Here is a 21907-nt window from a genome sequence, read left to right on the forward strand (position 1 = left end):
AGGTTGGGTAATTACTGGGGTGTACATGGACCGGGTTGGTTCGGATTTCTTAAACACCAAACCAAATCAATTGTGTCGGGTTTTTAAATTTATACACCAAACCAAACCAATAAAATTCGGGTTTTTCAACCTCGGGTTTTCTCGGGTTATTCGATTTTCTCGGGTTATTCGGGTTTTTTTTTCGGAATAATCTTGATACAAAACATATAACTTTTACGTCAAATATTTCTTTAGTCCTAGTAAGATACAACTATGTAATTAAGGCGTTTCATAAGAAAATAACACAAAATGTGAGAAGAGTGATGACATTGTATTAAAATATTCAACAAAAGATAATAAAATCGGTTAAAATAAATATTGCTAATTAATAAGCCATAAAGAAAATGACCATAATCTAAAAATACTAAGTCATGCTAAAATAAGTATGGCTAATAAGTATTAATTACATGACAAGAAAAAAAACTTAAGTTCTATATTTTCACTCTCTAAACCAATTATGCAAAACTAAAGAATAGATATCCGACATTATTGTCATTTCTATGGGTAAATTGAAATTCTTTTGTTAGTATTAGTGTTGAGTTGGTTTTGGTTTGGACTTTATATGAGTTACTAACATTCATAGGATATAAAACTTATTCACATTCAAAATCCTAAGTTCAAGCTTGAATAATATGATAATAGATGAAAAATTATGAAAAAAATTAAGAAATATTTATAAATTACATTACAAATAAATATTTTTATGTATAAAATATTTTAAAAATTAAATATATGAAATGTCAGGTTGGTTTGGTTCGGTTTGACTTTTTTTTAGCTAAAACAAAACCAAACCAATTATGGTCGGGTTTTTTTTCTAACACCAAACCAAGTCAAACCAAATCACTAGTCGAATTTTTTTCTCGATTTGACTTGATTTATCAGTTTAGTGCTGTTTATCGGTTTACTTTGTACACCCGTAGTAATTACCTGTTAGGTTGCCGGTTGCGACTAGCAAAAATAGATCGTAACAGTTAATGGTGTTAAAGAGATTGTTTCCGTCAATGGATTTGGTTCAAAGCCTAGTAAAAGGCAGCCCGTAGGTCCAAAGCCTAGTATTTATCAAATTTAACTATACTAATGGCTAGTATATATAACTGTAACGTACTATTCTCTCTGTTTCAATTTATGTGAATTTATTATTATTTAGGGAGTTTACGAGGTGATTCTTTGATCATTTTTTTCTTACATTTTTTAAAAAACTATTTGAATTATAAATTATCATGATTTATAGTACTTTTTACGTAGTTTCTAAATATATAAATTTTATGTTTATAAACTTAAAAAATATATGTCAAAATTTACGATCAAATTTATAAAATTTGACCCTTATACTTCGAAAAGGTTCACATAAATTGAAACAAAGGAGTATACTTTATTAAAATTTTGTGTTAAGATCCAGTTGAATAACTAATTGGAGTGATCATCCAAGAAAATAACTTAGTGAATAAACACCGTTCGTACTTTTTTACCATCAGAACTCCGAAAAGGTCCACCAACATAGATACAAAACAATAGGAAATGCGCAAAGAATGTTCCCCTTTTTACCGGATTTGGCTCGCCTCCAGTAGGTGATCCGTCCAGCTCCTCCGGTGCCAATTTAAATGAATTATACGTGTCCTCTTATTTATCTAAGGGCCCAGAATTATTTTGTTAACCAATTGATTTAACTATGGTTACCAACAGTTCTCTCTCCTCTCTTCCGGCTTTCCTTCCATTGCCACAACAGGAAACGCCATTGCTTCCAATATTTCTCAAGAAAACAGAGCAAAGAATGCAAAAATATATACTTGTGTAAACCAAATAACTGGAACAATACAGTTTCACAGAAATTTTATTATTGAAACTTTTATCATAAACATGAACAAATAGGGAGAATCTCAAAAGGGAAAATCTGAAACGGAGAGACTGGTCTCAATTGAAGATTACAATAATAAATACAGAACAACATACAAAGAAAACCCAAGAAAAAAAGATAGTTTATCTCATAAGAAAAGCCCAAAATTTGCAGCTGTGCATCAGCCCCTTTTTCGTTCTTCCCAATTTCATGCCCTCTCTAGGTCCTTCAGTTGGCCATTGAAAAGCTTTCTGTCCAGAAGAAGACGATAAAGCCTTGTCCATCACTATTGCCATCAAAACCGCGCTTTAAAGAAACCGAATGCAGTCTCATTGCTTGGATTTTTGAAATTTTTTCAGTGCATCGTTTTTATTTTGTTCTCTTCTTAGTGAGAGACTTGGGATGAAGTTTGTTTGTTTCTTTGTTTTTTTTTTTGTGGCGTGAACATAGTGGTAAAGAGATAGTGATAGGAGTGATTTTGTGATAGGAATCTGCATCTTCTTCTACTTTTTGGAGATTTAAAGATTGAATAGGCAGTGCTTGCAGTCAACAAAGGAAAAGCGGAAGTGAGAGAACTGTTGGTAACTATAGTTAATACCAATTGGTTAACAAAATGATTCTGGGCCATTAGATAAATGAGAGGACACGTGTAATTCATTTAAACTGGCATTGGAGGAACTGGACAGATCACCTACCGGAGGTGAGCCGATCCCCTTTTTACCTCATGGGAAAACATTTGACGTTCACATTGCACCAATTATATATTTTATCAAGCTCATTTTTATGTTTATCAAGCTCATTTTTGTGTTCTCTATTCTTCTTCTTTTGTAAAGTTGAAAACTACTCAAGAATAGTTTTTTTTTTTTTTTTAATTTCTTTTTCACGAGAATAGAAGCATTTCAACATCATGAATAGTAATATGATATAGAGCCCGTTTGAATTTTGCTTATAAGTTGGTCATTTATAAGTCATTTTTAACTTATTTAGGTGTTTGACAAAAATAAAAAACAGCTTAAATTAAATTAAAAAATGTTTAAAATAAGTCAAAAACCAAGAAGTTGCTCAACCCTAACTTATGTTTTTTTTGACTTAAATGCCATTTTGGTTTGACCAACAATTTTACCCTTTTATCCCTTATATTTTCTATTAATTCCAACATTACCCGTACTTCTAAAAACCCTTTAAGCACTTTTATCCAAACACGTAACTGCTTATTTATAAAATAACTTTCAGCACTTAAAAAATGCTTTAAGAACTTATGCTTAAAAATCACTTTTTTTCAGCTAATCCAAACGGGCTCATGGTATATGAAAGGAAAAAGAAAATAGAAAAAAGATAGTAAAAGAAATAAGATAGAAAACCATTGTTTAATGTATGCTCTCTCTATAGACATACCCTAATGAAATGTCATCTTCAGTAATAGATCCTTCCTTTAACTGGAACAGTAGCACAGGCATCTATATATATACCCTAATGAAATGTCATCTTCAGTAATAGATCCTTCCTTTAACTGGAACAGTAGGCAAGTGCAAGAACATTTTTTCTCACTGTTTGACGAAAAGTCAACTCGGTCCTTCAATTATTTCAGAAGAGACTAACAAATTCCCATAAATTGCTTAAACTTTTACATCTTGTTAAGATAAAGCCAATTGTTGCTCTAAATCTTGAAAGTTATATGCTTATAATATGATGATCGATATCGCAAATCCATACACTGAGTTGTTGAGGAACATTGTTAGATCAAAGTGAAAGCCTCAGCTCCAAATCTAATTCATCATGGTTGCCATTTGATTCAATATTATGACTACTTGAGCCAGTTGAGTCACTTCTCTCCTTCTTTCTCCTCTTCTCCATTGAGTCCTGTAGTTCATTTCCCCAAATTTTTGAATCAATAAACTATATGATTATGATTTAACAAGAACTTGCAAACTCCAACTTACTTTAATTTGTTGAGAAATGCAACAAAATACCTCTATTGGTAGGTTAAGCAGATATCTAGTCATGTTTGGCTGAGCATAATGCTGAGGCTCACACACTGCGCTTGGATACCAAGTACTGAATGTGATGATAAAGGTAAGAAAGAAATATTAGCAAAGGTATGCTAACTATCCTAATGAAATATTCGAGGTAGAATAATTTAAGCTGTTCACTGAAATCTTTCCTTGTGAAATAATTTGTTCCTGAAAAAAAAAGAATCGAAGAATCTTTTCCGCAAAACATATCTGTTTAAGCTTTTTCAGAAAGTTTTAATTAAGAAAGATTTTGAGCATGTTTATCATTGATAAACTTTTCACAAAAGTTGTCCGGAACAGCAAATTTACTTTGAAGTAGGAAAATAAATAGTACTCACCTAGCTGCAGTAGAAGGTGGCTGGGAATCTCCATATCTAATATTTGCTCTTTCGATATCACCCAATCTCATCTGAAATCACAGCAAAATTTGATACACCTCGTTATCACACAACTCCAATGGAGAAGGAGAAAATTGTGTAAGTGCACACATAATCCCCAAAATAACATAAACATATATCAGCTCATGCATCAATTTCAAGTTCAAAATTAGTATCCAATTCATCAAGAATATTAGACCTCAATGTTGGTGAATAGTTTATCCTATCATCATCAATTTGTGGGAAATCAAGATACTCATCTTTTTGCATGCAAGATACTCACTCAAATATGAAGAATTCTAAAGGTGTGTCTAATTTATTTAGAAAGTCATTTGATGAATTAAAATGATTAAAATAACACGAGGAAAAAAAACACAATTTTCTCTGAAAAGAAAGAAACTAAACCTATGTGTGTTTTTATGTATGTGTATGTGTGTGTGTATATATATATATATATATATATATATATATATATATATATATATATATATGTAGCTTTGAGACACTTTCCCATAATATTGGAATCCTAAAGAAAGTAGGAGATCACAATAATATAGTTCATCCAGCATCATATTCATTGAATAATGGAAGAATAAGTTGGTACCGTAATGCTTTGTTGGGCTGGAAAACCATAAGATGAAGATGAGGATGATGAATATGAAATTGATGGAGTTGATGAATATGGTGTTTGTAGTCTCATGATATCCTCCTGTATATACAAGTTGAGGAAGAAACAAACCAATCAATATCAACGAAAATAGATGGATGGAGAAGATTTATATAACTGACTCTAACGAACCTGGTTGAATTTGGTGGCATAAGAATTGTGAAGAGAAGGAAGATTATAAGTGCAACCCATTTGAGTATGCAATCTAATCTTCTCTAGTTGAGCAACACCAAGACCTCTTTGTGGCTGCTTAGGTTTGTCAGAATTATTCTTCTTGCTTTTTCTTGATGATGATGATGAATATGATCTTTCATTTCCTAGGTTTGGCTCCCCAAAATAACCACTGCCCATCTCTCTCTTACTAAGAAAGAAACTCCACAATAATCAGAAGAATTTGCTCAACTTCTGTCAAAGCTTTGATTTCTTGTAGTAGAATGGAAGGGTATCTGCAGAGAAAGGAGATCTTCAAAAGGGGTTTTTATGCTGTCAACACTTTGCAAGTTTCGTATTATAATTATTGCACAGCTGGATCAGATTGTATTTAGATTTATGAGATTCATTTCATTGTATATACTTGCTTGGATTTTATGTCCTTTAATTTACTCTTTGCTTTTTCCTATGGCTAGCTCTCATTTTTCTGTGAACTTCCACAAATTGCCTCTATTATTCTTTTTTTTTTTTTTGGCAAAGCTGCAAATATACTTCTTAATTTTGCGATTTAGCACAGATATGCTTCTCGTTACAAAAATGGTATATATATACTCCTGCCGTTACAAAATGATGCAAATATACCCCTGATGTTACAAAATGGTGCAAATATACCCTTTTCGCTGATGGGATTTTATTTAAAATATCATTAGGTTGTTTTTTAATTAAAATACTGTCATGTGACTTTAAAAAAAGTCTACCTTTTTTTTTTGTAGACATATTCGTCTAAAGCCACATGGTAATTTTTTTCTGGTGTGTCGGGTATGGTTCATTTAAAAAAATATCTCGGTGACTTTAAAAAAAAAAGTCTGTCCATTTTTTTAAACGAACCAGACCCGAACCAGGAAAAACAATTACTATGTGGCTTTAGAAAGTATGACTACTCAAAAAAAAAATGGGTAGACTTTTTCTTAATGTAACGTGGCATTTTTTTTAATTAAAAAACTACCTAATGATTTTTAAAAATATCCCATAAGCTAAAAGGGTATATTTGCATCATTTTGTAACGGCATGAATATATATACACCACTTTTATAACGAGAGGTATACTTACTCTAAATCGCAAAGTTGAGAAATATATTTGCACCTTTGCCTTTTTTTTTTTTTTTTTTTTTGGTGTCCTAGTCATGGACTTATGGTGATTGTCCCTCTCGTCATAAACTCATTTATTTAATGCAATTATATATACCAGATCATTTTTTTCCCTTACGCACTTCGATTCCACGTTTCTTCTCACCAACCCCTACGTCCTTCATTTCTTTTCCTTTTACGGTCAAACCCCTCTACAATGGGAGTATTTATCGGAAAATTTTATGGCTATTAGAGTGAGATATTGTTATGTATACATTGATATTTGATGTTTAGATCTCATTTAGCTGTTATAAAAAGATACGCAAACAATTATTTTTATCTACTTTTTATGTTATAAATGAAAGCCATATATTTGTTAATTTTAAAATCTCGATTGATTTTCATATCTCAATAATTAAAAATTGAAAAGACTAATAAATTACTAATAAATCTATAATTAGTTGTACCATACCGATAAAGAATTAAAATTTAAGGAACATAAGCATTTAAAATTAATAGAGAATTTAAATATTTCAAGTTTGACGTAAGAATTCTATAATTGCAGATTGTTTCCTAAATTTCAATCTCTTATTCTATAATCGGTAGATAGGAAATAGGTGATTTTGAAAATTTTCAAGACTAAATCAGATTTCTATGAGAATTTTTTTTTTTCCTTTTAGATATTAGTACTTGAAATTTACTATGTGCGTGATATTAATGATGATTACCTTAAATATTTTAATATTTTATTTTTATACATAATATATTTTTTACAAAATATTATTACACAATATTTGAATATGGCTGTTATAGAGAGGTGATTTTACAAAGAGTACGTTATAATGAATGTCACTGCTGTTATAGGTAGAATGTTGTTATAGAGAAGTAAAATATAACATGAAAAATCAGTTTCGAAGAAAATCAGATCGTTATAGTGAAATATTGTTATAACGAATGACAATTGTAGAAAAGTTTGACCTAGTACCTTTATTAATTTTTTCTTACCTCTTTTCAAATTTGACTTCGTAACATTGACATCCCTAGTAATTTGTAATATTGTGTTCGCCTGCTTTGCCTTGAACCTTTTGTATCAATTATAACTTTGTTATTTTTGGATGATAATATATTTGTCTTTGGAAATAGAAATTTTACCCTATTTCTAGAATACCCATTATGCGCTAGAATTTATATATTCCATTAAGTAATATAGTAGCTGATAATTCTGTTTATTTTTATAAGCTGGAACAAATATAATGAACTTTGTTTTCTAGATGTTGAAGGCGAGATGCAAATGCTATTTAATTAGTATTGTCAATGATCATGTTTGATTCTCATTAGTGAAGATTTCCTTCCATCTATGTGGATTGGAAATTGTGTTATCTAGACAGTTATCGACAAGATTTCTAGTGTAAATTTCCAAGCTTTTCAGAAATGGAGTAATGACCAAGGTAAAGAAAAAATTTAAAGGAATACAGAATTGTCAGACCATATGACAATTAATTATAGATCCTTGAAATCTTTATTTCATAGGGATTGTCTTGTAGGATAAATGAACTTTTTTGACCTTATAACCAATTACGTGAAGCAAACATGGAAGGATTTTAAATTCCACAGCTGGGGTTTATTTATGTTAAAAGAACTAGTATTTTTTTTTTCTTTGAAACTGATGAGGCTTATGTAAGGAAAGGAGAAGGAATAATTTAATTAGAATCAGATCTTGAAATGTATATGAATATAAGATAACAATACAACCGTACTCACAGCTGAGAATTGTAATTAATGTGAACAATACATTGTTTTTCCACAATTCATGGAACCACTACAGAATCTAAATCAAATCTGTGGTAAATTTACTGGTAAAGAAACAAATTATGACTTCCTTCATTCCCTTTTAAAGTCTATGTAATTTATTTAAAAATAAGTAATTTTTTAATAAATCAAAAAAAGTATTTTTTTTTTTTACAAAATTTTCCATATCTAATAATTGTTTAATAAATTTCTGTGAAATCTTTCAAAACTTTTTTACATTTTCCTATAAGTATATTAAAGAGTTCTTTAGTAAAATAATTCACTTAATGGGTGTGTCAAATACTTAAAATAAAACCGTGGAAGTAACGCTGAAGAATTTTATAGGTGTGGATTGCCATGAAGAACCATAATCTAATCAAGCTGTTACGCGCATAATCATATGTGGTCATCTGATTTGTAAAACAAACATGTGAACTCTAGCAATTACAGTTACAACAAAACAAATACCTAAAAGCGTCATATTCTCTTTCACGAGTATTCGTACCCGCATGACACGCGATCAGTATTAAACAAAAATTAATTATAGCAAATTATAATATTATTTTCTTGAGCAGTTTAAATAAAATTGCTTAAACATATTTCTACAACTGTCAACTTACTTCTTTACATAATATACCCAATAAAAAGTTCATGATATGAATAAAAAAACTAGTCATATGATCACTTGGAAACAGCTTTCCTGTTTTCACAAGCAGGGTAATATTTGCGTACACACCACCCTCCTCAGATTCCTCTTGTATGATTAGACTATTAATGTTGTTATTGTATAGTTTTTGCATGAAATAAAAATATCATCTTCCATTCATTTATGAAACTAATGTTCCTAAAATGTAACATTATAACTATATATAAGAGAGGATAGTGAATTTTGTAGTCCTCACATCCTCACAACTCCAATAAGGTGTTTACATGTGGCTTTTCCAATTAACTTTTCCTTGTTTTTTTTTTTTTTTTTTTTGCATTTTTTGCTCTCCTTCAATTTTTTAATATCACTCCACATGAATTTTAATAATTTGGTTTGTTGCATAACGTTTTTAAGAATCTCTTCTTGATACTTATTGAGTTATTCCTCCGGTCCATATTATATATTTTTATATAATCAATACGGAATTTATTATTTTTTTTAAAAAATTGTCCTTTTCTAATTTACCCTTATTTAGATAAGTGAACTTTTGTATAACCAAGGGACATGTTACATTGATATTCCCTCTGTCTATTTTTACTTGTTCATGTTTGAATTGACACACTCCTTAAAGAGTAATAAATAAAATGATAATTTAACCATATTACCCATAATTATTATAAAATATCTAAATAATTGAAATCAGTCATACATACTAGGGGTGGGCACAGTTTGGGCCAACCCGAAATCCAAATCAAAATCCGAACTTTTTATATATTTGGATTATAGATTTCGGATTGGATATGGATTTAGTAATATGGATTTTTGGATATCTGAAAATCCGAAATTTTTATACCTTTTATCTAGTCCTACCTATATCATATGTGCCCAGTACTAATAAGTCTAGTTTCTAAAGGTCCAATAGATTAGTACCTAAGGCCCTACCCATTAAAATATTAAATCCAATTTACAATTCTCTACTAAATCAAATATAATATAGGATTTTCTAACTTCTTAAGTCTCAAAAGACTCACGTTAGTGTCACCCACGGCAGAATTCTTTGTTATTTTTCCAGATGACTACTTAGATTTTATTTTATTCATTTCCACTTTTCCAGAATGCTTTTATTTTGTATGGATTTACTATGTTGGACATGACTTGAATTTGTTAATCCTAATTTGAACTAGAAGGCTTCTTTTACTGAGCAATTAAGATTTAGATTTACCTCTGTGGAACTAACACATGAATTTCGTTCCTAATAAGTTTGCCTTAAGTCTCAAGAGTCAAATCCGAAAATTCAAAATATTCAAACCGAATAATCTGAAACAGAACTTAAAATATCCAATCCAATCGGAACTTATTTGGAGTTCTCACATATTCCTCACAACTCTAATAAGATGCTTACATGTGGCTTCTCCAATTGTTTTTTTCTTGCATATTTTCATTTTTCATTTTTTGCACTCCTTCATTTTCTTAGTACCACTCCATGTGGATTTTTATAGTTGGTTTGTTGCACAACTTTTTTAAGAATCTATTTTTCCACTTATTGAGATATTCCTATGGTTCTTTTTTATGAATTTAGGTTATTTATTGAATTTCATCTAAAATTAAGGTTAAAGATCACATTTGAGATCAATCAAACATACTTTGTAGTCTTCACATCCTCACAATTCTAATAAGATGCTTACATGTGGCTTCTCCAATTCACTTTTCCTTGCATATTTTCATTTTTCATTTTTTGCTCTCCTTCAATTTTTTATTACCACTCCACATGAATTTTTATAATTGGTTTATTGCACAACTTTTTTAAGAATCTCTTCTTTCCACTTATTGAGATATTCATCTGGTTCTTTTTTACGAATTTACGTTATTTATTGAATTTTCTCTAAAACTAAGGTTAAATATCACATTTGACTAGCGTTTGACACATAAAATAATGAGTGAAAAATTAATAAATATCAAAAGCAAGCTATTTCTATCTATAAATAAAAATCGCATGCTCACAAATTCATAAAAATATGAAAATATTTTTTAATTTACGATCTTTTCCAAGTTGTAATTATCATACTTTATCTTAGTTTATAGAATATCGAATCACTTGCGTCCTTTTAGTATTTGCTAAATTTCCTATCAAACTTACTTCCTCATAAATATTTTTTTAAAGAAAATATTCAACTATATGACGTATAAAATTTAAATATTCAACTATATGACGTATAAAATTTAATAAATATGAAAACTTATCGAGAAGATATGGTTAACATGCAATTACACTAAACTAAATATGTAGTAACCACCAAAGGATGTGGCGCAGGGGATGGGGTTGCTCCTCCCTTACCCAGAGGTTTCGGTTCCAGCCTTGGGTATGGACAATTCTTGGTAGGGAGCGCTCCCCTCCCCCCCCCCCCCCCCCCGAATGGGGCTCTATGCGGCGCGAATCTGGATATAGTCGGACTCCAATGCGGGTACCAGACACGGGGTGGAAAGTAAAAATAAAATTATGTAGTAGAAAAATGTGAGACAAATTATACTTATTTGATAAAAATTATGTTATATTTTTTATTTTGAGTTTGGGCCCGGGCTTAACACGAGCCTCCAACAATTAGTGATTGAAAATAAATAAAAATAACTAATCTCTTGTGTTCCCCAAATGCAGAATCTGTGTTTGTGAAAGGAAACTAAAAATATGATAAACGAAGAAGCATATAATGGAACCTTTCTAACAATTTGATTGCAATGGGCAACACGACACCAATGATGATAAACCAAAAGATCAAAATAATATGAGCATTAGTTTAATTAATAATATTGAAAAATTATAACAAAAGTTAGCATTTAAAAATTGCTAACTTGACTAATTAATTTTTTTAAGAGGAAAGTGAATATTTATCTTATTTACTTAATCGAATAAACAAACAAATGAACAAAATCAAAATAATTACATCGAAAAGTTCTACTTTCTTGAGTTTAGACGACCTGAATGTAATAGATAAATGAAATAATTTTGTAACTTCCTTTTTGTAATACGACCATTGCCCATATGCTTATAGAAAATCAAAAAAATTAAAATCAAAGAAGTTACTAAAATTTTGGAATTCTGTATAATTATTTTAAAATTATCAAATAAGTAAAAGTAATTAATTTCAAACTCAATAAATTTAATAAGTTGTGGTAGAATGTTGAACCCACAAAGTTAAGATCTGGTTCACCAACTACATGTTTTAAATGCTTCACAACTTGCGTTCTTATTACACTTCTTTTTGATGTGACGCTGTTCTGAGCTTCACTTGCATAGTTTTGAATTTTTAGTTCACGGTCCTTGAGTTTCACTTTCATAGTTTCCAACATACAGTGCTTGAGTTTTACTTGCACAATAACAAACTCATCTACATATAACATATTTTCTATATGAAGAGATTAAATTAAAGCATAAATTTTATTTTGAAGGTTAAATATGCTTAGTCAGGATCAAATTAAGAGTGGAATAAGTATGTAAAATGGAGGAAAAAATGGTAAGGGGCTTACACTGTATGCATTAATAGTAGACTTGAAAATGGTTTCCCATGTACCAATATTGCCAACGTCATCATATTTGTTTTTCTCCCTTCTCTTTGCATAAATATAGCCGAACCATGAATGCACTCAGAATCTTGCTGAAACTAACCAATGGTGCCATGTCAGTTCATGCGTTTCCCTTCATAATTTTCATACCAGTTCATGGTATTAATCAAATAATCTTGAACTTATCTTGTCAGAGAATGTGAAGAAGAAATACATGTCAGATATTAAGTTTAACCTTAAATAAGTATTCCACTAAAAAGGGTAAAGAAATGCCCTCGTTGGGCAAATAATCAGAAATACATGTCAAGCAATTGACCTTAGAACTAATCTGCAAATTGGCACTTAAGGATCAAATAATGTGGCAGTGTGAAAACATTTACTCATACAAAGACAACAGTTGCACAATAAGCAAGCATACTGGTATCTCTTCAAAGATGTCCACCCCTGAAAGATACTTTTTCCTCAACCTAGAAACTCTGTATGAAACTGCTTTACAAAATCGAAACTACTCCTATACGCAGGGGCGGATCTATGTAGGACAGTGGGAGTGCCACGCCACCCAAACTCCTAGGTGAAAACTTTGTATATATATGTATATATGTATAATAAATCTTATAGATATTACTTGTGCCACCCGGAGAACAAAGGGAGTCTGTGGTGCCTGTGGCTAATCGCCTGGTTAGCCACCCCAACGGCCTGAGTTCAATCCCTGCTGCTACAATTTTTAAAACATTTAGTATACATAGATTCTGTTACTGGCTTACTGCCCAGCTTCTCTTCCATTTTGTTTTTATATTTAGTTTTACATGTTGTTTTATTTTTATTAAATGATTTAACAAAATACAAAAAAGAAAGGGTAGACTTGGTTCACGCTGATTTAGAAAAGAAATCTTCTTTATGTACGAGGAGGAGTAATTATGCTTGTAAACTTGAGTTAGTTCTATATAATACTTGGAATAATATTTGCCTATGTAAATCGAAAAGACAAACAACTAGAACTACAAGCCATAGTTGATCCAACCGATCAAATGTTTTATTCTATTTGGACCATGTAAATTGCAATACATCTACTTTCACAGTAGAGTGGCACCCGAAACCTGTAAATACTGGATCCGCCTCTGCCTATACGTTTGCATAAGATAAGATTCTGTTGAAGTGGGAAATTGATTCCTTATTTTGTGGAAATTCTTATTTTTTAATCAGAATTAATTTAAATTATTATCAATTGAGTTTTCCACGTCATCCCTGTTCCATATATAGGAGTACTCGTTATATATATATATATATATATATATATATATATATATATATATATATATATATTATAGAAATGAAATTTCAAAAACTAATATCAAATTAACGATTTGCAGTGTTAAAAAAGTAATAACAACAACAACAACAACCCAGTGAAATTCCACAACGTGGGGTCTGGGGAGGGTAGAGTGTACGCAGACCTTACTCCTACCAAGGTAGGACGGCTGTTTTCGAAAGACCATCGGCTCAAATAAATAACAATAATTAAAAAGACGACTACATGTAACAATCTAAATTCAAAACCATGATTTTGAAGATAAAATTGTTATCCGTGAACCAAACTTGGCAGTGTTGTTATTAGTGGCAGTTTTCTGTTTTGAAATAATTTTCAACTTTTCGTAAAAACTTAAATTTGATGGTTTCTAAGAAAATATACCCTACTCTCAATATTTATTTATTTAAAATTAAATAATCCTGATTTTGTTGGTTACATTGTTGGTTTTCACACGTTTTTAAATTTAAATTCAACTACTCCTTGTTTTGCAATTTTTTTCTTATATTTTGTATTTTTAAATTGAAAATTTCTAGTGCTTACACTTGGCATCACGAGAGTGTTTTGTCTCTCCTATTCTATGAAATTTTTTAATTTCACACAACTGACATTAGTTGTGTGAGACTCTTTTTTGTGAAATAAAAAGTGGACCTAAAATATATGAACCCAAAAGTGTAAGATGTGGGTCCACTTTTTTATCTCACAAAAAAAAACCTCACACAACTAATGTCAGTTGTGTGAGGCACATAGTAAAACTTCTCCCTATTCTATATACATTCAAACCTCTCTAAAGTGGCAGCGTTTGTCTGGAAATTTCGTGGCTGCTATAGTGAAGTGTTATTATGCATGTATATTGGCATTCGATATTTAGATCTCATTTAGTTGTTATAAACAAAAGTACGCAAACAATTAACTTTTTGTACTTTATATGTTATAAACCAAAACAATATACTAGTAAAATTTAAAATCTCAATTGATTTTCATATCTCATAAACTAAAAATTGAAAAGACTAATAAACTACTACTAAATCCATAACTAGTTGTACCACACAGATAAAGAATTAAAATCTATGGAACATATTCATTTTAAATTAATTGAGAATTTAAATATTTTAAGATTGACGTAAGAACTCTACAATTGTAGGTTGTTTTGTAAATTCTAGTCTCTTAGTGATAATATACCGCTTGAACTAATGAATAACTTTGTCCAAACTTTCAACAAAGGGAAATTCAATAGCTTTCCCTTTAAGGTTGTCTAAGTGTTTAACAGTTGACTCTTCTATCTCCAAGTAGCAGTAGGTTGAGGCTCTTCATCGACACTTTTGTTGTCACATAATATATTTCTTAAAAAATATTATTACACGCTATTTAAGTATGGCTGTTATAAAGAGGTAATTTTACAAAGAGTGTACCGCTATAATGGATGTCATTGCTGTTATAGGCAGAATGTTGTTATAGAGAAGTAAAATATAACATGAAAAATCGATTCCGGAGAAAATCAGGCCATTATAGTGAAATACTGTTATAACGAATGACAATTATAGAGAGGTTTGACTGTAGATAGATTCGTCATAATTTAACATTTGTTTGCTCGTCACTCCAAAGGATGTCACTTTTTAAGGGTCAATTCTTGGGGTTGCTATAATGTACAAATGTGTTATATCCCGCATTTTCAGAGCATGAACGTGACACGTGCTTCCTCAAAAAAATTGACAATCATGTTGTTGCTACATAATTTAAACTCACGTTGATAGTGTTATATCCCGTATTTTGAACGTCGGATTATATGTAAGCTGAGGTGGGGCCCACACGTCAAGATTTTTTTTTGGAACATGTGACAAGTTATATGAATCACATATGTAAAGTTAAACACAACTCACGAAGGACCCTTGGGCCAAATCAAAGTGGAAGCCCTCCAAACGAATATTTTTAAGAAAACGTTTTCGGGTGACCTGACTTTGAGGGGAAAAGCCGGTATTATAAGTTTGGAATTTGGAAAAATACCAAGAAATAGAAGTTGTAGATAATTGAATTATCTTTCCAACCATAGGTTGTGGGTTCCCAGGTGACATCGGTACAAGGAGATATGGACGTTTTAAGGTCGAAAGGTCAGTGGGCCAGGCCAACTCAGGGCCAACCGGGTTAGGCCCATGACAAAAAAAAAAAAAAACAAGCAAGGCCCAACCCATAGGGTGGCCGGCCATGGCTAGAAAAATCCAAGCCCAAGTAGAATTAATCATGTGATAAATGAATAAAAGGCCACTTAATCATCCAAAAATCCCATAGAACCTTCAAGACAAATTGAGAAGAAGGAAACAAAAGAAAACAAGAGAAGCAAAGACAAGGCCATTCGGCCAAGGCTCCAAATTTTTGCCCTTTGGAATTTTGTTCCAAAAATTATTTTCTTGTTGTATTCCTACTAATTCAAGGGTCCTCTACAACGTGGTGTAGTTGTTTCGGAAGAAAGGACACTTGTTTCATCAATTTAGCACCTTGGACAAGTGAAGAACTTAGGAGAAAAAGGTAAGAATTAATCCCTTTTTATTATGTTATGAATGTTTGTTTATGTTGTAGTATGTAGAAATGAGTGGAATTTATGGAAATATGGAAGTTTGCATGTTGGGTGTGTATATGTGCATGTGGCCGTGTGTGTGTGTTAATGTATAGGTGAGGTGGGTTGAATTTTATGTAGTATTCTAGTTGTGATTAGGGTGGACTTTTTATTGGAAATGAAAGTTGAATGAAATTGGTTGAGGTTGGAAATATGGTATATAGTCGTGGGTATGTATGTGTGTAGAAGGATGAACCAATTTTATTTGTTATGTTAATTGTGTTGTTGAAGCCTTGTAATGGAAATGGAAGGAAATGGTTCAAGTTGGTATGGAAAATTGTTGAAAATGATTATAGGAAATTATGTGATTTTAATGTAGTTTTTATGTAATTATGGAAGTGAAGTCTAAATGTGAATTATTATGTTAGTTGGTGGATTTGGAGGGATGTAAGTCCATATTAGCATGAAAGGTTGGTTGTTAAGTTGTTATGGGAAGTTTTGTGATTTTATGGTAGATTTATGTAATTATGAAAATGAAATTGTTAAGGTGCAAATTATGATTATTGTTAATGAAATTGGAAGATGAAAATGTGTTATGAATATTTATGTCGAAAATTAGAAGTTTCGGATGAATTATGGTTTTGGTGGAATTTTTGTATATTTTGTAAATATTTTGTAGAATGATATGAAATGCTTCCGAATTGTATTGGAATGATCTTGATTAGTAAATGGATATGAAAACATTGATATTAGTTTGGAAGTGCGAAGTTAGATTGGGAGTTGTCGCACTATGTTGGAAAGAAGACTATTTATGCTAGAATGTGTTTTGTAGTGATTGTTGATGTTGTGGGTGTTGTTGTTGGTTATTTTGGCCGAGTTAAAATCTCGGGGATGTTGAATTTATAGGGAAGATGCTGCCCAAATTTCTGTAGAAAAGTGTTAATTTAAGATTCAGGTCCTAAAGTCTTATAGTTAACATTTGGTAATTGCGACCAATTGTAGATTTTGGAGGAAACAGGAATTGAGTTTGGAGAGGCGCAAGGAGCGAATAAGGTATGTAAAGCTTTACCTTTCCTTCTCTTGGCATGTCTTAGGTTTGATAGGTTTGGATACGACCATCGGGGACGACTCTACTCTTAGGAATCCGCGTTTAAATTTGCCCCTTTTTCATTCAGTAGAATTGAATTAAATATTTTATGAATAGTGGAAAAATTGCCTAAACACCTAGAACTTGCGTAACTAGGACCCGACTACTTTAAAACTCTCACAAGTGACGTCATGAAGTGTAACGTACGTAAATTGTGTACGCCACCTCAGTTGACCCGAGGTGGGCCCACTAATCCCGATTTATCTCCTATTGTATTATTGTCTCATTTTCGAGCGATATTAAAGGAAATGTTTTAACTATCCTTCTAACTACTAAATGACAATTATTTTAAATATTCATTTAAGTCTTATAAACTATTTTGGAACATGAAAACGATCCCAGAAAGATTGTTTCTACGTAACTCACTATGACATCCGAAATACACCTACTATGATTATTGTCCGATTTCATTATTACGATTTGTCATTCGACATGTCCTATCGAGTCTTTGTAAATGTATTGTATTTTACATTGCATTTAGTTTCTCACTACTCCACTCGTGGACGCCTCAATGTTTCCCTCACTGAGCCCGGGCCAGGATATGTTATCACGCGTATTCCACTGCATTGTTTGCCGTGCCTCGATGTGAGGGGGCAGGTATACACGTACATGGGTTGTGGAGTATGCTGTGCCATGTACATATATTTGATATGTGATGATATGATATGATATGGCCATCTGATATGTTATGATATGTGCACATTCTGATATGATATGATATGTTACGGAGCTTTTCCCTACTCTGGAATATGATGTGTTGTGGCGCCAGTGACGGGGTGGCGACCACGTTCTGTTCATCGAGTCCCAAAATGGGGCCGGATATGGCATATGTTCCGACATGCATTATCTATGTTTTATGAGTAAGCATTTTTGACACTCCGGTTATTGTATTTATTTTCTGTACTCTCTGTTCAGATTATGATTCTGTTTATTGTGTCTCATGCTTTAAATACTCAGTACATATTCCATACTGACCCCCTTTCTTCGGGGGCTGCGTTTTCATGCCGCGCAGGTACACCCAGATGATGCGAAATTATTATAGAGGATGTTCCAGCAGAGTTGGCAAGCTCCATTTGTTCCTGGGGTGCCACCGAGTCAGAGTTTGTATGTGTGCTTCTTCTAGATTGATGTTAGAGACTTTGCAGACAGAGTCGTGGGTATAGTATGTCAGTTATGTATGCGGCTTCATCAGCCGATACGTCATTCTGTATTATGTGTTAAATTCTGTATGATCATAGATTCTGTTTGATTTGGAAAGCATCGAACAAGCATATTTTGAGAGTTTATTATATATTTTATTTTTATCTTATTTAAAAAGTCTACTCAGATTACGTGTGTCCCAAAGGTCTGTGGGTTCGCTCGGCTTCGGATGTGGGGCCGGGTGCCCATCACACCCTAGTGGAATTGGGGTGTGACAAAATGTTTAAGATTGATAACTTAGGGTGCGTTTATGAAGGAAAAATGTTTTTCATTAAAGATATCTTTAGAGAAAATGTTTGTCATGGAAAATGTCTTTATAGAAAATATTTTTCTGGAAAGTAAGTGATTTTCTTACTTAAATTCTAGTGTTTGGTAAATAAACAGAAAATACTACCCAACGATATTTATATACATAATTTAGGCAAAAACTATAAGGGTGGAGGCTGGGTGGGGAATTGGGTGGTGAGGTCAGGGTGGGTGGAGTGCGGAGAATGGAGAGTTTATGAATGTCACTTGGAAAATTTGTTTTTCCTACTTTCGTCAAGAAGTCATTTTCAGTTATTTTTACAGAAATAATTAATCTATTCGAAAAATTATTTTAACCAACCAAATATAAAAGTATTAAAAATATTTTTTAATATACTAAACACATCCTTTATTGAAAAGATATTGAGCAGATTAACACGACTCTATACAAGGATCACACCGAAAATTGAATATAATTAAAATAACCAAGAGATAAAGGGGAGATTGCAAGTCGCGAGTAGGGATTTTAGTAGCTCAGTTGGTTGGCTACCTTAATTTTCACCTTATTTGTGAGGGTTCTAATCCCCACGTTGTAATCCCCTTCCCCATTTCCCCTCCCCTTACCCCATATATAATAAAAAAAAAATTAAAAAAAGATTGCAAGTCGCGAATGTCAAATAAAATAAAATAATCACATCATTTAATGTTGGGAAAAAACTCAAATATGTCATCGAACTATCAGAAATGGCTTATTCATGTCACTCGTTAATAGTTGGGCATAAAAATATCACCGCTGTGACACATTTGGTTCATTCGTGCCACTAACCACTAAACGAAGCCCTATCACTACCAAATTTTGCCACGTCGCAATATCTAAACACTTCTTTGCTTACCAGTCCCCACCCCGTTTTACGAATGACATATGTGAACCATTTTGTTAAGTTTAGTAACATATTTGAGCATTTTCCCAATGCCTTATAATACCCAACTACTATTAACACTCTAAATTTCACCATGAAAAGACATACATACTCTTAATTTACACACTCATATGTACTTTCACACCCAGTTACACTTCATTAGTGTACTCTCTTTTAAACCCCTCTTTTTTTTTTCTTAAACAAATTTTATGTCATTTTCCCAAGCCACCATCACGTCCCATCCACTGTAACACCTCAAATTCTACCATGAAAACTGAAGAGAATATACTACATCGGTGACAGATGAGAACCCTGGGCTCCTTACAAGGACTGGACAATCCTCCTCTCTTTGAGCTAACTTTTGGGGTATGAGTTAGGCCCAAGGCCTAATATGACAAAAACACATACATACTCTTAATTCACACTCATATGTATGTACTTTCCTTACTCATCTATGCCTCATTAGTGCTCTCTTTAATCCCGTCTTTTTTTTTTCTTAAACAAATTTTATGTTTTTTTTAAAAATCTTTTTAAAGAGCCATGAAGTACGTGAAAATTATGAATGCTGTAGAATAAGATTAGATTCATAATCCAATTAACATAAATTAATATTATAAGGGATTGAAAAAAGGCTCACATATGTCACTTGTAAAAGGGGACGGGGACTAGTAACTAATGAATAATTTAGCTGATGTCCCATGGCAAAATCTTGTAATAGCAGGGCAATGTTAGTGGTTAGTGGCACGAATGAACTGTTAAAACTTGAATGAACAATGTAGCGGAAGGAAGAAGGAAAATTGAACAATCGAAGAAGAAAACAAGAAATGAAGAAGAGAGTTAGAGAGAGAATTTTCTGTATTGCATTGAGTAAAATTATGAGAGAGTGTCTTTACAAAATATCTTCCTATGCTAAATATACAATTGTCTAACCGACTTGCTTAACTGGCATAATTGGACTAATCACACTTAAGCAACTAACTAACTAATCACTTGTTTAACTTCCTAACTAATTTGTGTTGTACAATATAATTAGCTGAATGTACACCTATACTAATTCTAACTTGAACCAAAAGTGTCATGGCGGTGACATTAATTTTATGCCCAACTATTAACGAGTGACATAGATAGATGATTTCTATTAGTTCGATGACATATTTGAGTTTTTTCTTTTAATGTTTACAACGTATTGTACTATATTTTTAAATTTTTTATTTTCTTAAGTTTTGATTAATCAATGTCAGGTGTTATGTAGTACATCCATCTGATGCACCAGCTAAGTCAATTAGACATCATGTTTTCTTTTCCTTTTCATTCCTTTTACCTTTTTTCTTAGTAGAATTTGAACTTAAAATACAATTTAAACTATAGGGTTTCCATATCACTCATTTTCAATATGCATTTGGTTCTTGTAATATTAACAGGTACGAGATATAATTATACATTGAATTAGTAAATGCATTAGTCTATCCCTCAATTTCTTTTCTAAACGCCAGGAAGTACCCATTCCCTAACACCCAAGAAATAAATTTCGTAGAGTTTAGTTTAAATTCTGTTTAAAAGATGTCACCAATTCCTGTATTGACAGCTAGAAAATCGAGGTACTCAGATTTTTTTTATTTTAAGGATCTCATTTTCCTTGGATTTAGTGATTGACAAAGGGGACATAGATTTGTCTTAGCTTGAATTATTTAAATTGTCAACACCTTATTACTTATCACCAGATCACTACCATGCATCTGACATTTTGTGCAAGAGAAATACGCTTTTAGCTTTTACTTGTATTGATATTTCCTTGGAAATTCGATAATGAAATTCCAAAATTTCTGATGATACAATTTCCTTCGATTCTGTTCCAAAAAGACAAAGAAAAACGAGAGGAAAATGCAGATTTTCTGTGGATATCCTTATTTTTAGGTGTTGAAGCAATTTCGATATGCATATACACACACGTTTATATACTAGCAAAGTATGCCCGTGCAACGCATGACCCAACATGGTTAATTTAGTTATTCACTTTAATTGACCAATCTTTAAGGTTTGTATTCTGTAAATAACTTTTAGCAACATTCTAATTGTTATTACATATAGCAACATATACAAAATATATTTTACGTACCATCACTTTAGTTATAATTTAAAAATAGAGTTTAAAAATTAAAAACATATGATGGAATTAAATCTTTGAGATGGAAAGAGTCGGACTATTTTCATATTGTCATAATAGTGAAAGTTGATCATCGCTATGAAAATAAAAATTAGTAAGAATACGAAGGAAAATTAATATTTTGATTCCATATTTTTCTTTTAAATACTTTAATATCTTATATGTATTCCAACA

At 31.7% G+C, this 21907-nt stretch overlaps 1 protein-coding gene across 1 annotated transcript; it reads right to left on the minus strand.

The window, feature by feature from the left end:
- Positions 1-3434: 3434 nt before the first annotated feature.
- On the minus strand, positions 3435-5838 carry LOC132602266 (protein SPEAR3-like). The gene is made up of 5 exons (XM_060315202.1): positions 5062-5838; positions 4867-4971; positions 4224-4294; positions 3844-3928; positions 3435-3733 (listed from the first exon to the last, which is right to left on the minus strand). Exons 1-5 carry the CDS (start codon positions 5278-5280, stop codon positions 3614-3616), a joined length of 600 nt encoding a protein of 199 aa, XP_060171185.1. The 5' UTR covers positions 5281-5838; the 3' UTR covers positions 3435-3613.
- Between the last annotated feature and the right edge of the window lie 16069 nt (positions 5839-21907).

Source organism: Lycium barbarum, chromosome 7, assembly GCF_019175385.1.
Source record: "Lycium barbarum isolate Lr01 chromosome 7, ASM1917538v2, whole genome shotgun sequence".
NCBI classification, from domain to species: Eukaryota; Viridiplantae; Streptophyta; class Magnoliopsida; order Solanales; family Solanaceae; genus Lycium; species Lycium barbarum.